Source organism: Callorhinus ursinus, unplaced genomic scaffold (assembly GCF_003265705.2).
Source record: "Callorhinus ursinus isolate GAN/ISIS: 27379988/994484 unplaced genomic scaffold, GSC_fseal_2.0 scaffold54, whole genome shotgun sequence".
Lineage (NCBI taxonomy): Eukaryota > Metazoa > Chordata > Mammalia > Carnivora > Otariidae > Callorhinus > Callorhinus ursinus.
Window position 1 is genome coordinate 3,653,930 of NW_027397116.1, and position 16,365 is coordinate 3,670,294.

The 16,365-nt window shown below is 40.5% G+C and overlaps 1 protein-coding gene and 1 pseudogene across 4 annotated transcripts in view; both read right to left on the reverse strand.

Annotated features, from left to right (window-relative positions):
• Positions 1 to 14,637, reverse strand: part of TMCO1 (transmembrane and coiled-coil domains 1) — a 52,651-nt gene extending 38,014 nt beyond the window's left edge. For all 4 annotated transcript variants that reach the window (XR_012375634.1, XM_025892135.2, XM_025892133.2 and 1 more), the window contains exons 1-3: positions 14,398 to 14,637; positions 13,917 to 13,994; positions 8,721 to 8,780 (exon numbers count right to left, since the gene is read on the reverse strand). Coding sequence is in view for 3 of the 4 variants with exons in the window: in XM_025892135.2 (XP_025747920.1) it covers positions 8,721 to 8,780; positions 13,917 to 13,994; positions 14,398 to 14,467 (208 nt within the window). In the remaining variant the exon portion in view is untranslated. The remainder of the gene's footprint in view (positions 1 to 8,720; positions 8,781 to 13,916; positions 13,995 to 14,397) is intronic.
• On the reverse strand, positions 128 to 1,679 carry LOC141371033 (developmental pluripotency-associated protein 3-like; annotated as a pseudogene).
• Positions 14,638 to 16,365: the final 1,728 nt, after the last annotated feature.

Consider the following 16,365-nt stretch of genomic DNA (forward strand, 5'->3'; position numbering starts at 1 on the left):
AACAAAAGCAATTATTCCTAAGAATAAATAAAGTTTTTATGTTCCATTCTGGGTTAGATAAGTTTATGAAGACTGGCCTCTCAATACAACCATGTAATCCATGGTTTATATAAGAATAACCCAAGTTCTAATAAACCATTTTGAAAAAAATACCTTTTTTAAGAGGTATTCAAATAAGTCTCAATTTTAATAAGACCCTCTACACACATTTGCTACTGAAAACTGAAATAGCACATCAAAAAAATTTTATTACGATTGCTGAAAACCAGAAAATCTAGTGTAAGCACCCTGCCCTTATTATGCTCTAACCAAATCACCCAATGCTTTCTGTGTATTCCTTCTACAAAAGTTACTTGGCTTCCAATTTTTGATGTTAGGTTTTACCTTAATGACTTCAGGCCTCTCAAACACACAAGCAACACTCAAAACCTATTAGTACTTCCTTAGGTCAAATCAAAAAGAAGTATACTGAAGTCATTTAAATGCAAACTATAGGATTCCTCACAAATTACTGGTATCAAGGTAGAAAAGATACACAAAAGCCAGACCTTGTATCACAGATTATCAAAATATTATACAGTTTGCCTTAACACAGAGCAGCTTTCCCAAGATGCCACAAAATGATCCTAAAATTACTACCAAGAAGAAACAGTATAAGAATAAAGTTTATGTTTACATTGGCTCCATGTCATAATTATTCTCCATGCTGGTATCCTCAGAAAGATCTTTATGATACAGGCAATAATGACAGCTACATCTAAATCTTTCCACTCTTGATTTACCCTCAATTTCCTTCTGCTGTAGATCTTTTTGAAGCTTGGACAGCTGATTGAAGTAGCGCTGGTACTGAATCACTCATATCATCCTTTCCATCCTTTCTTTCCGAGCAGTTAACAAAGTCCTTACTCCACCCCTCCTGCTGCTGAGGATGTGGTCAACGAGCCCCTGTGCTTTCTTCTCTTTGTCCTGCTGTTAGGATGGATATTCTGGTAGAGGGGAAGGGAGTTTGATACTAGGATCAAGAGTCAATTTACTAAGGTTCTTTATTAATACTTCAGAGATAATTTGAGAGGCAGCTGAGCCTTCCTGGGAATTCTCTTCACTGGGCATCTGAGATGATCCCAGGGCCCAGGTTGGGTAAAGCTGCTTTGGCAAATCCATTGAAAGCCTAGTCACAAACCGAAGCTCCTCCGAGACCTTTGGGTTCCAGTGGGAGGTGATGCTCAAGACTCAACTTGCTACGACGTAGCCTGGAAAGAACTTTATAGCCCAGGAGTGAGAAAAACCCAAACTCCAACAAAGCGTGGTGTGGCAAGTGAAAAAAGAAAACCAAAAAAGTAATTTTTTTAAAAGAAGCTGCTTTCCTACTGGGTATTTACCCCAAAGACACAAATGTAATGTGATCTGAAGGGGTACGTGCACCCCAATGTTTATAGCAGCAATGTCCACAACAGCCAAACTATGAAAAGAGCCAAGATGTCCATCAACAGACGAATGGATAAAGATGTGGTATATATATACAATGGAATATTATGCAGCCATCAAAACCCCCGAAATCTTGCCATTTCCAACGACGTGGATGGAACTAGAGGGTATTACACTAAGCGAAATAAGTCAATCAGAGAAAGACAACGATCATATGATCTCACTGATATGAGGAATTTGAGAAACAAGACAAGAGGATCATAGGGGAAGGGAGGAAAAAAATGAAAAAAGATGAAACCAGAGAGACAAACCCTAAGAGACTCTTAATCTCAGGAAACAAATTGAGGGTTGCTGGAGTGGTGGGGGGTGGGAGGGATAGGGTGGCTGGGTGATGGGCATTGGGGAGGGTATGGGCTATGGTGAGCGCTGTGAATTGTGTAAGACTGATGAATCACAGACCTGTACTTCTGAAACAAATAATATATGTTAAAAAAAAAAAAGAAGATAGTAGAAAAGGAAAAATGAAGGGGGGGAATCGGAGGGGGAGACGAACCATGAGAGACTATGGACTCTGAGAAACAAACTGAGGGTTTTAGAGGGGAACGGGGTGGGGGGATAGGTTAGCCCGGTGATGGGTATTAAGGAGGGAGCGTATTGCACGGAGCACTGGGTGTTATACGCAAAGAATGAATCATGGAACACTACATCAAAAACTAATGATGTAATGTATGGTGACTACCATAACATAATAAAATGAAATTAAAAAAAAGTATTACAGAATTCGTGCATTATCAATAGCTAATAAACATACAACTGCTATTATGTAAAAAAGAAGCTGCTTTCCCCTTAAAAAGAAATTGTGCTTCCCCAGGGGAATAATTCTTAAAAACATCACATTAGCAGGTAAAATAAACGCAAGCAATTTATTTTGAAATGATAATGTGAATTGTTTATTAGCAGGAACCTTAGGATTTAACACAGGGGAAAATCATGCCTCAATCCCTCCATTTGACAGGAATTTTATACACCCTCCTACTACTGAATTTTGGGAATACAACCTCTAAGAAAGCTGAGGAAATTTCATGGAGAGAAGAAACTAGAAATATGAAGAAGCTACATTTATGTTTTAGAATGACTTGTTATCCCAGATGACAGGCAAAAGGAAAATTTTAAATTCTAAAAGAAAATACTCTAATTAAAAGGAAGCTATATTTCTTGCAGCTATGGGAATCAACTAGTACCAATGATGACATCTATTCTGACCACAGAATGAACAGACATTAAGCCAATCTATTATACATTTTTACTTGACAGCATCAGGTTGTGTACAACAAGGTAACATAATTTATTTAAGAAAGGAACACTTCATCATTTACCTTAGTCAATAACCAGTGTCTTTTTTCTGTCAAAGAATGGAAATCAATATAGGAGGCAACTGGGTGGTCAGATCCAACCAACAGTTTTGAGAGGAGAACATTCTCAAATAAGGAAGAGATGATCAAAATAGCAGGTCCCACTCTATAGATTAAAAGAATTAGGTATAGGGGCGCCTGGGTGGCTCAGTTGGTTAAGCGACTGCCTTCGGCTCAGGTCATGATCCCGGAGTCCTGGGATCGAGCCCCGCATCAGGCTCCCGGCTCAGTGGGGGGCCTGCTTCTCCCTCTGACCCTCTCCCCTCTCATGCTGTTTCTCTCTCTCTCACTCTCTAATAAATAAATAAACAAAATCTTTAAAAAAAAATAAAAGAATTAGGTATCCCATGGCAGTTCTACATTCTGAGTTATCTTGAATGGAAAACCAATTAATATAATCTTGAAATTTCATGTAGATTTGGTAATGGAGAGGAAACAAAATTTAAACTAAATGCCTGAGGCAGTCTTCTTTTATGGAAAATCCAAATAGTATAGATAAAGGCCTAGAATGAATATATAAATTCAGGGCCCAAAATAAATTAAATTTCAAAAATTTCCTCCCATATCTCCAAGTCACTAAGAAAAGAGATACCCACCCCAACTCACTCAAGCTTTGGAATGCCTACCCTCCCTTCCCCAGCCATCTTCTGGGGCTATCTGCCTCCTACCATAGTCTTTGTTGAGGGTCAGCCATTCAAAGATTCCTATCACCCCTGCCCTGCCACTACTGACCTAAAAGGCAGCCAATCCATATGCCTTCTCATGACCTATGGTGTAAAGAGATGAGCTGAGCCAACCAGATTGCTTCTCTCAGAAATTTAAACCAGAAAATCTTGGAATAGTAAATCAAGTGTGGGAGCAGAAACAGAAAAATTACATATAGCACTGGCTCTCAAACTTTAGTTTGTCTAAGAATGTCTGGGAAGCTTGTTAAAATAGCAGACTCCTGGGTCCCACATCCAGCGATTCTGATTCAGTAGTCTGGGAGGAAGATTCAGAACCTTTCACTCTTAATATCTCAAGCAACACTGATGTTGGGGGTCTACAGAGCACATTATGAGTAATACTGACATAGGAAGAATCCTAGGATACAAGCAAAAGTTAGGTGTAGGCAAAACCTAAATGCTAGAAAAACACTATAGAGAAAGTGGGGGAAGTTGAACAACAAAAAGAGAGAGAAGTATATATTAATAGTGCAGCCCCAGGGGCGCCTGGGTGGCTCAGTTGGTTAAGCATCTGACTCTTGATTTCAGCTCAGGTCATGATCTCAGGGTTGTGAGACTGAACTCCACATCAGGCTCCATGCTAGGCATGAAGACTGCTTTAAGATTCCCTCTCCCTCTCCCTCTGCCCCTCCACCACCTCTCCCCCCTCTAAAAAATAATTAATTAGTAGTGCAGCCTTAAAGATATTGGAGTCCACTGTCTCACTTCATCTCAGGGCTTGCTCTGCCTATCAGACTGGCTTTAACACAGTTGCTGCCTTCCTGTAACCAGTTACTTCAGTGTTCCCTGAGTTTTGGATCCCATATATTCTGAAAATAAACCCCTTATTACTTGAGGTAACTTGTATGTAGCCAAAGAGCTAAATAAAATTCATATATCAAAGTAAATTTGTTTCCCTTCTGTGAGAGGGAAATGTAAAACAGCGAAAACATCTGCACCTGAAATTAAGAATGGGGAACCCAGGGGTGCCTGGGTAGTTCAGCCAGTTAAGTGCTGCATCAGCCTCCCTGCTCAGTGGGGAACCTGCTTCTCCCTCTATCTCTGCCCCTCCCCCCCACGCTCACTCTCTCAGATAAAAATAGATAAAATCTTAAAAAAAAAAAAAAAAAGAATGGGGAACCTAAGGGGCACCCTGGTGGCTCAGAAGGTTAAGCGTCTGACTCGATTTCAGCTCAGGTCATTATGTCAGGGTCCTGAGATCGAGCCCCACGATGACAGGTTCTGAGCTCACGGGGTGTCTGCTTGAGATTCTCTCTCTCTCCCTCTGCCCCTCCCCCCGTGAGCGCATGCTCTCTCTCTCTCTCAAATAATAAATAAATCTTAAAAAAAAATCTTTAGTTCAAATTTAAGACATTTCAGCTTCAAATTCATGGTTCTACCTAAGACCATCATCAAAGAGCTTCACCTAGTAAAATCAGTGGCATTCTGCTTCTCTTAAACCCTACCATTGCGCTGTGCACTCCCCTCATACTGAAAACTTCCTTTTTTCAGTGCAGCGGGGTCACTTTCCATAGTTCCCCCGGCAACTACTGTCTATATTCTTGTAAAGAAGCTCAAGTGGGGACCTGAAGAAAGGGAAAGTAAGGGTTGCATAATAACAAAACTGTAGATAGAGTCATTTCATAGAAATACATTGAATTGGTCATGGAAAGTTGCTAGAGATGAACAGCAAATCTGACTCTATACTTATTAGCAACTAGTTCAAAGGGGGAAAAACCCATCGGTTCAAGCAAAGTCCACAAAATAAAAGTAGGGGGTGCCTGGGTGCCTCAGTTGTTAAGCGTCTGCCTTCGGCTCAGGTCATGGTGGGATCAAGCCCCACATCGTGCTACCTGCTCTGTGGGAAGCCTGCTTCTCCCTCTCCCACTCCCCCTGCTTGTGTTCCTTCTCTCGCTGTCTCTCTCTCTCTGTCAAATAAATAAATAAATAAAATCTTAAAAAAAATAAATAAAAGTAAATCAATTATTTATGAGAATCACTGCTTTTCTTTTTTTTTAAGATTTTACTATTTTTAAGTAATCTCTATACCCAACATGGGGCTCAAACTTACAACCCCAAGATCAAGGGGGTGCACACTCTACCAACTGAGCCAGCCAGGCGCCCCTAACACTGTTTTTCTTGACATTGAAAACTAATAGAAAGTTTCCATAACTGCTCATCAAGAGAGCATCGTGATGTTGTAAATAATGTTCTCAAACGTATTTCACAGTAGTATTACAATAAATTCTATCTGGCTGGGTTTTTCACCACATGCCTAATAGTACAAATGTGAAGGTGAAATAGAGTAGAAGTAATTTTAGGGAGTGTATCCCATGTTCAGGTAATTTACATTTTAGACAGTTTGTGTTGTCAGTTTAAGGGCAGAGAGCAATCTGCCTTCCATTTTTATATCCTTCCTATCCTTTACAGTAAAGCAACTTGAAAGAATGATCCATGTTCAATGCCTTCACTTCCTCACCACGCATTATCTCCTCATCTAGACAATCTGGCTTCTGTCCCCCATCACGCCAATGAAATCATTCTTGCTACTCTCGTTTTGCCTCTTAAGACAATTAACACCTTGGGGGCGCCTGGGTGGCTCAGTTGGTAAAACCGCTGCCTTCAGCTCAGGTCATGATCCCAGGGTCCTGGGATCGAGCCCCGCATCGGGCTCCCTGCTCATGCAGGAAGCCTGCTTCTCCCTCTGCCTGCCGCTCCCCCTGCTTGTGCTCTCTCCCTCGCTCTCTCTCGCTCTCTCTGTGTGTCAAATAAATAAATAAAATCTTTAAAAAAAAAAAAAAAGACAATTAACACCTTGGACCCTCTCTGTCCCCTGAAACCCTCCCCACAGCTACGACAAACCCTTTCCAACTTCTCTGGCAATACTTTTGCAGAGCTCCACCTCTGTTCCCTGTTTCCTCAAGACTCTCTCCATCCTCAGCCCTTTCCTTGTCTTACTTTACATGGTCTCCCCGTATATGAACTCACCATGTGTGAATTCAATTACTACTTACAAGTATAGGATTCTAAAGTCTGTTTATAGCCTTTATCCCTCTATGATAGCTCCCTTCCCCATCCCAATTTGTTACTCCTCCAACATTTCCTCTCCAAATCAGAAATCTGGACTTCTTTGTAGACTCATCCCTCTCTCCACATGCTACATCTAAACAGTCATCAAGTCCTGTTATTCCTACTTCTCTAGATTGGTTGAATCTCTACCTTCTATTCCATTACCACTGCCTGTACCTAAGTTCAGGTTCTTGCCATTTTTGCACCTGAGTTACTTAAAAAGCCTCATGACTTCCTGCCTCCAAAATTATCCCCTCTCTCGTTTATCTCCAAACTACTGCCAGAGTTGTCCTCCTTAAAAGAAAGAACACTCCCTGCTTTTATTTATTTGTTTGACAGAGAGAGAGAGAGAGAGCGAGAGAGGGAACACAAGCAGGGGGAGTGGGAAAGGGAGAAGCAGGGAGCCGAGCAGGGAGCCCAATGCGGGGCTCGATCCCAGGACCCTGGGATCATGACCTGAGCCGAAGGCAGACGCTTAGCGACTGAACCACCCAGGCGCCCCATAAATAAAATCTTAAAAAAAAAAATCTGATGTCAATCCTCTGCTTACGTCCTTTAATGGTTATGGAAAGATGGAAAGCCTTCTGGATACAAGTTAATCTCATTACCTTAGTTTAATTTATAAAGATCTTTATGAACAGGCTCTACTTATTTCTCTAGCCTCATCTGTCTATACTTTATACATACCTTCTTTTGTTTGTTATACTAAACTATAGTTCCAGGTATACACCTTGCTATTTGATCCCCCCATAGTTTTGTATATGCCTGTCCTGCCTAGAATGTATAGCGCTTAAAATTGGATGCTAAAGTTACAAATGACCAGAGCCAAACCCCTTCTCTACCACTAACTTAATCCCATCTATCACTGAATGACTGACTGAGGGCAAATTACTTAATTCAATCTTCATTTTTCTCATCTATAAAAATGAAGTAACACTCTTCACTACTACATACAATTAATTGTTCAGAGAATTCTAAAACATGTATAAAGTGTTTACCTCAGTGTGTTGCATATGGCAAGTGCTCAATAAATTTTGACCACTATTTTATTTATTTATATTTTTATTTAAGTAATTCACACTAAATCTTCAAGATTCAATATTATCTCTTCAAGAAAACCTAATCCCCTAGTTTGGTTTAGAAATCCTTTCTCTTTACTTTTTTAACACTCAGAATATATTTCTATGAACACACTATACTGCAATGGTCTGTTTTCCCTCTCTAGACAGACTTCCTAATAGAATTTTTTCTACTTTGTTTCTCTATGACCCACCAGAGCAACTGACACAGAGTAGACATACAATAGCATCCTGCCACAGAACTAAATGAGTAGGCCATTTAGAAAACATTGGAAACACTAAATTCAAAAGCTTTAATCAGAACAGGATAGTGGCATAGTCCAGCCCGGTAGAATTCTCTTCTAGGATATAATGGCAGTGACGTACGTAGAGACATAGTTTCTGAACAAAACACACAGTTTCACAGTTTTTTTTTCCTAATCTCAGAATCAGGAAGCATCATAAAATATAAATATAAATCATATCTAATCATTTATAAATTGTCTTTTTGGAACAGAATTACATTCTGTAATTAAGCTCTAAATTACACTGAAAAACCAAAAACATGTCATTCCTTTTCAGACCAGATAAAAATTACTCAGCTGTAAATTTCCTACCCCCTGGTGGATTTACATCACCAGTCAATTCTCCATAAGGAAGTCATGGCAACAATACAAGTAACTCAGCCTCAACTGGAAATAATCAACTCAGATATGAAAAAAAAATACACTTTTACAAACTGTGCCAAGAACCCTCAGCCAAATTCAAAAGCCACAACTGTCAGCATCATTTTACTAAAACTAAAATTTCAAAAGCTAAGAGCAAACAGCAACAACTGCTTGAATGTACCCTACAAAATGGACAAGAGAGAATCAAGTAAGATATGTATGCAAGTGCTCTGTAAACCACAAAATTATACAAACATGAGTTACTACTGTTAACAACTTTATTATATTTTCATCACCTAAGAATTTATTTTTTCCAATTTTAAACTTCCCAAATTTCCAAAATTTGTTTTTCTGAATTTTGTATATACCAATAATTTATCTTACCTATTTTCTTTTTTTGTTGTCGACCAGCTGACTCTGTTATTGTTTCCTTCTTCTTTTCCACTGTAAACAACACAGTAACAGTAAAAATTAATTATGCATTATACTAAAGAAATGAAGGATGCTTTATCACAGCTGAACCAATGAGAGAAGCTCACAAAAAAGTTACACACTGCCTTTCATTATGGTCCTGAGCAAGTCAACCGATCTGCTCCCACAGCTGCTAACAGAAGGCAGACACAACAATCTAAGACTAAGACAACAACACTGGAAGCATCAAACACCCATAAAGGATTGCATAAGGACACAATAATAGTAACTACTGAAACGTAATAAAAACTAAGATGGCTTTCAGACCATCAGCTGAGGGTGATTGCCGTAGGTTGAGTCTAAGCACAATTTTCAAATTCTGCTCTCTCAGATAACTAAGGTTCATTATAGTTCCACTCTCATATTCACTATAGAAAGTAGGAATTCATTTATTCAGCTATTGGTGCCTAAGTAATGGCATTATTCTAAGTAGATACAAAGATAAACATGATCCTTGCCCTCTAGAGTAATCTAGTGAGGGCAAATAATTGAATAACAATTATAACACAGAAAACTGGCAAGACAGACATATGCATAGGGTAGGGAGATCAAGAGAATCAAAAAAGATAAACCCAGGGCCCCTGGCTGGCTCAGTCAGTGGAGCATGCAACTCTTGATCTCGGGGTTGCGAGTTTGAGCCCCACACTGGGCACAGAGATTACTTAAAAACAGAGAGAAGAAGCTAAGACCAACTTCTTTGAATGCATTTCAGTTACTATGATGATAAAGTAAAAATAACCTTGTAAAGAGAAATAATGTAATATATTTATATTTTATATTTACTATCATCTATATACCTATCATAGTCCACCTATTAACGGACTAAAAATAGGTATGTCAAAAATTACCTTTACTTAATTTACATTCTTTGTTCTGTATAATATCTTAGCATACTTCCTTTACTAGCAAACGGTACAGTATGTGTATTATTTCTAAAAGTTGCATCAAAGAGAATTGGCAGGTAAGACTTTTTCTCTTAGTACATTAATTATGCTATCTGAATTCTAAAATTAGTATTACTACTTTAACAAAGAGATGTAAAATTCGATTTGACTCCAATATTGCAAGTGAAACAGTAAAGTTCTGACTAAAATAAAATGTGTGTGTGTGTTTGTACTTTCAATATATGCACTGGTGTCTAAGTACTGGTACTCTTTTATGTAAACAAAAAGATAAAACATGACATATACCTATGGGGGAGAAAGACACTTAGAGTGAACCTACTAGTATGAGATCATAAAAGGAAATTAAATCAAATTCTACAAGATGTTACCGAATAACATTTTAAAAGACAAAACTGACAGAAAACATTGAATGTTTTACACTTTAATGTAAACCAAACATTAATATTAACCAAAGAAACAAAAATTTTTCTTTCCCTTCCCAGAAGGACCATAACGTAACTACTTAGCACTTAACCATTACTGCACAAAAAATAAGAAGGCCAGAGAACAGAAACATAAGATGGTACTGTGAACATTAACCTGGTCTTCTAGGGGACTGGACTGAGGCTAGATAAATCTGTTTTAAGGAGACGTCTCTGGATAAAGAAGATCCCATAATAGGAAGATCTGACCCTTCTGAAAGACTAAATAAAGGTTTTGAGAGCTAAAGAATGAGTAGGAGTTTACTAGACACAATGAGTTCCTACTAGACAAAAAGAGAAAGTTATTCCAGTTAGAGGGAAGAGCAGATAAGGCCTGGCCCCACAGTAGGAAAAAGACTAGTCCAGAGGATGGAAAAAAGGCCCGAGTGGCTGGAGAATAGACAGCAAGGGATAACCTGATACAGGATGTAGTTGCAGGGGAAGGGAAGAGGCACCAGACCATGCTGGACCTTGCAAGCCCCACCTTTATCCGAAAAGCAATGGGGAAAAATAAAGTATTTTGAGAAGGGCAAGTAACATAAGACTTGTGTCTTAAAAAAAAAATTACTTTGGATGTACTGTAGAGAATAAATTTGAGTGGCTGCAGGGAGACCAAAGAGGAGGCTATTGCAGTAGATCATAGGAAACATGACAGACGTTTAGACTATGTGGTGGCGGCAGAACTGGAGAGATGTGGAGAGAGAGCAAACTTTCCTGGAGGAGAACAGTAACAGGGCTTGATGGTGGACTGCACATACAGGGTGAGACAAGAAAGTATTCAAATCAGCAAATATTTATTGAACATTTACTATGTGCCACTGTTCTAGGTGCACAGGATATATCAGAACAACAACAAAAACGCCTTCCTAGTGAAGCTTTCATTTTAGCAGGTGGAGATAAACAATAAACAGTAACACAATACATAAATAGATCATATAATACATTAGAAAGTGACAAGAGCCATGGGGGGAAAGATGGAGATGGAGGTGAGGAGCAGCAGAGGTAGAAGAGATGAGCAGACTGCAGTTTTAAAGAGGGTGGTCAAGACTCACAGAAGTAAATCTTGAACAAAGATTTGAAGAAGATATGAGGGCTAACTAAGCCGATATCATAAAGAACATGCTAGGCAGAGGTAACAGCCAGTAGAAAGCTCTCGAGACAGGAGTGTGGCTGATGTACAGAGAAGAATAGCAAGGTCAGTGTGGTTGAAGCAGAGTGTGTGAGAGAAGAATATCAGAGCAGTAACAGGGGAAGCTCCACAGGCCACTGTAAGGACTCTGGCTGTTCCTGAGTGAAAATGGGACACCATCACAGGGTTATGAACAAGGATGGGACATGATCTAATAGTTTTAAAATGGATTATTCTGGGGGTACGTGGGTGGCTCAGTCAGTTGAGCATCTGACTCTGGATCTCAGCTCAGGTCTTGATCTCAGGGTCCTGAGTTCAAGCCCTGCATTGGGCTCCACACTGGATGTGGAGCCTACTTAAAAAAAAAAAAAAAGATGATTCTAGCTGTTATCTTGGGAGCAGACTATAGGGAAACAGGAACACTTGTGGGAGGCTGCTGCAATAATTCATGCAAAGGATGAAGGTAGTTATCAATGGAGGTGATGGAAAGTGGTCAGACTCTGGATATGTCTGAAGACAGCCCAAGAGTATTAGATGTGGGGTGTGAGAGAAGGGTTAAAGATAACTGCACAAGGATTATGGCCTGAGCAAGTAGAGGGATAGACCTGCCACTGACCAAGATCCTGAAAGCTACGAATGCAACAGCCTTAAGTGAGGAAATAGTATTCAATTTGGACATGTTGGGTTTGAAATGTATATTCAACATTACAGTGTAATTGACAAATTGATATGTGAATCTTTATTTGAGCATAGTTGACACAACAATGTTAATTTCAGGTGTACAACATAGTGATTCAACTTCTCTTCACATTATGCTATGGTCACCACAGTGTAGCTGCCATCGCTCACCACACAAATGTTATTACAAGGATATACAGATCTTGCATTAAGGAGAGAGGGCTAGGGATATAAATTTGGGAGCCACTCACAAATAGAGCACATGACTAAATTCACCAAGGGAGTGAGTGTAGGGGGATAAAAACAAATTTCGGGTGCCCAACAAGAGGTTGAAAGAGGAACCAACAAGGAAACTGCAAAAGAATGACTAGCAAGGGGCGTCTGGATGGCTCAGTCGGTTAAGAGTTTGACTATTGATTTCAGCTCAGGTCAGAGTCTTGGGATCAAGCCCCACTTCAGGCCCTGTGCTGGGCATGGAGCCTGCTTAAGATTCTCTCTCACGTTCCCTCTACCTTTCCCAATTCCCCTACCTCTCTTTAAAAAAAAAATGACCTGCAAAGTAAGAGCAAAACCAAGAGAGTGTGATGTCCTGAAAACCAAGTGAAGAAAGTGTATCAAGGTTTCTGGCTTGCACTATCAGAAGCATGGAGGTACCATTCGTCACGTAGAGAAATACCAGAGGAGGATCACGTTTGTGAAGGTAAAGATAATGAGCTTGGTTTTTAACATGTTGAGGTGCATTATCCACACTGAATAAGTCAAGGACCAGTAAACTATAATTTAAAAAGCCTGAGTTTGGTTTCTAATTCTTTGTTTGCTCTATGAGATTAGTATGTCATTTAACCTCTCTGAGCTTCACTTTCCTCTTCTATAAAGAGAGAATAATATCTATACAACTGATCACAAATGGTTGCTATGTGGATCAAGTGAGATATTGTAAGGAAGAAAACTTTAAACCCTTATGAAGACATAAAGATGTCACAGGATGTAGAAAGTCAGAGGAATTTTAAGATACAAAAGTTATATTTAATCTTTATAAGGCAGAAAAGAACACTGAAAGCACATCAAGCCTATAAAGAGGGCACCTGGGTGGCTCAGTTGGTTAAGCGACTGCCTTCGGCTCAGGTCATGATCCTGGAGTCCTGGGATCGAGTCCCGCATCGGGCTCCCTGCTCAGCGGGGAGTCTGCTTCTCCCTCTGACCCTCTTCCCTCTCGTGCTCTCTATCTCTCATTCTCTCTCTCTCAAATAAATAAATAAAATCTTAAAAAGAAAAAAAGCCTATAAAGAACCATTCACATTATACCTCTAGCAGTCCCCTCAGCTGTGTCCTGTGGAGTTCCTGCTTTATTCAAAGACCACAAACTGTACTTGTTCTTAACCTTTTACTCAAACTGTCCTTCAACCGATCAAATCAAATTTCACAACCAATCAAATTTCACAACTGAAATTTGCCTTATCCCTGAAGACACTGCTCACCTGAATACTAATCATAATGACCCGTTGTTCTCCAAACACATCTTCTCACTACAATTTCCATATTTTTGCACATATCTGATTTTCTTCGCCTGGAATTCCTACCTCCAGCTCATTGTCTATCCAAATTCTAACTATCCAAGAAGGAGGACCAGGCCATCTCCATCACAAAGGCTTCCATGGCTCCTCACAACTGAACAGGATCTCTTCTTTAGAACCACCACAGCACATAACTCGAACTTCTCATGTCCCTTGCTCTATTGCCATTTGTATTATACATTTTGCACAAAAATTTCCAATACTGCATATAACTCTACATAGCCTTCAATTCAAATCGGATTCATCTTTGTATTCCTATAAAGTTTTTGTATCAGTTGGTGCTCCTAAAATATTTACTGTGAACATGCATTCAGTGAACTTGACCTGTTGAAACTGTATCTAAAGGATGTTGCCATACTCACGTTTTTTACTCTGTTTTTCCACCTCCGCTTTCAGTCTCTTGTACTTGTCTGTCCTGTAAACCAGGACCCAGGTTATACCTGCAACATTAAAAGCAACATGCTAACAGAAAAAATGTTTGCAATGGTCACAGCAAACTTACTGGTGGTCACTGTTGGGTGAGGAGGGATTTCAACTTTTTGCTTTGTATTTACCACCAGTTAAGTTTTTTCAAATGTTAAAACAACTGCTCTTCAACCAAAATAACGGAGCCATGATATGAAGGTGTCTCCACAAATAAAATCGACCTAAACCGGATTCCACGCTACCCCTGCCGCTCCTGTTCCCGATTGGCCCCGATTCCCTGGAGTAGATGAGCACCCCCACCATCCCAAACCCAAGCAAGCAAGGCTCGCGACCACTCCCGTGGTGGCGCGAGGGTCCCCAGGCCTAAGATCCTTCCCATGGGGGCTGATCAAACGTCAGAGAAGCAGCCGCTCTCACCCTCGGCAAGAAGAGCCGTGCACACGGAGATAAAAACGATGAGCAGTGTGTCCGCGAACATGGTGCTCATCTCGCACTTTCCTCTCTGCACTCCCACCCGCCAGGGGGGAAGCGCTCGAGAGCCTGCAAAAATTAAACGACAACGACTTCCCTGGATTTCTGGACCACCGAGTAACACTGACAGACTAGAGTCACACTTCCGCTTCCGGGGCACAGCACCGGAAGGGCTACTTCCGGAGAGTTGCGTGGCCGCGCGAATCTAGCGAGAACCACGCTGGCTCGGGGGCTGGCGCTCAAACCGAATCTCGCGAGAGCTGGGACTTGAGCTTTCGCGACGGAACGGCGACGACGGGAGCTCGCGCGGTGGCTGTTGCTCGCTGGAGTGATGAAGCGCCCTCCTGTTGGCCCGACTCTACTTGAGTGCACTCGTCTGCGCTTCTGCCTCAGCCCCACCTCTGAGACTGTTTAGGTAGTTTACTGAACGCCGTTAGATGCAAGGCCGTGGATTTGGAACTGGGGACGCGAAAATCAGTTAGTCGTGGCTGCTGGCTTCAAGAAACTCCTGTCCTAGCGAAGGAGAGAAACTTGTACATCCGGTGTGATTAGGGTTTTAATAGAGGTATGGCCAGAGTGCTGCGGTGACCCAGTTGAGGGGGTGGTCAGAGAAAGCTGTGAAAGGAATCGAAGTAATGCTTAGAGGAGTAGGAGTGCTTTGCGGGGGGCCTTTGTAGGCGAAAACGCCGGTGCTGGAGAGTACGTGATGTGTAATAGAGCAGTGAGTGATGTGTCTGGAGAAGGGGTCCTAAACTCTAATGCCTCTGCTGGTTGCATATAAATGATCTTATGCGGGCTGGGCAGAAGGAAACGGCGGGAGGTACTAGCATAAATAAGGGAGTGATAATTTTATCCGAAAGGAGCAATTGGTACTCAGATCCAGCCAGTTTCCCTGGGAGAAGGAGCACCCAGTTTTCGTTATCTTCCCGTTTTCCAGGAAAATCCAGAAGTCCTGATTTTATGTGAAAGTTCAATTTATAAATGCTGGTAACTCAAGTTTTTAAATGCTGTATAGGTTAAAGAAAATGTCTGACAAACTTGGTTTCAGCCTGTGTAGAGGTTTTCAACTTTTTCAAGCTGATTCTGTTTGTACGAGTGTATTTGTGTTTATGAAAATCTGGAAGCTGGCGGAACTGTCTCCCCTTGACTTGTACTTTCTATCATTGGTTCTTTTCTCTTAAACGCCACTGTACTTAGAGTTCTACTTTTGGTCTTTTTTAGCTTTATGTGCATTTCTTTTCTCTTTAAGACTTAGCAGCAGAGAGCCTGTCTCCTTTTAACAATGAATTTCTACTATGTGTCGGGAACAGTGATAGGCACTGTAGGGTCAGAGAGGGTGACTAAAATGTTATTCCTGACTTCCAGGGTTCTCCTTGGATGTTATACATTATAAAAAGGTATAATCAAGGTATTCGTTGAATGTTATGGGAGCAGAGATGAGGGCAGAATTGGTTCTTGGAGGAGTTGGGGAAGGCTTCACATTTGAGCTAGATCATAGTATGACTAAGAGTTAAGATAGGATAGGTTTTTATTCAACTCTGTATGGCTCATGATAAATACTGAAGCACAAAAGGGGCATGACTTTTTTTTTTTAATTGAAATACAGTTGACAACACAATGTTACATTAGTTTCAGGTGCACAAAGTAGTGATTCCACAACTGTTATACTATACTCACCATGATTGTAGCTACCATCTGTCAAGAAGAGCATGACCTTTGAAATCAGACCTGGTTTTCAATTCTAGCTTTGTCACTTAATTGACACCTGTCCTTAAGGCATCTTTAGTCCTTGAGCCTGAGTTTCCTTATTTGCAAATATGGTAATAATAACACAGCTGCATAAAACTTAGGAAGATTAAATGAGAAAGAGTATATTATACAGTATTTAGAGCTGTACATGACACAGTTGATCAA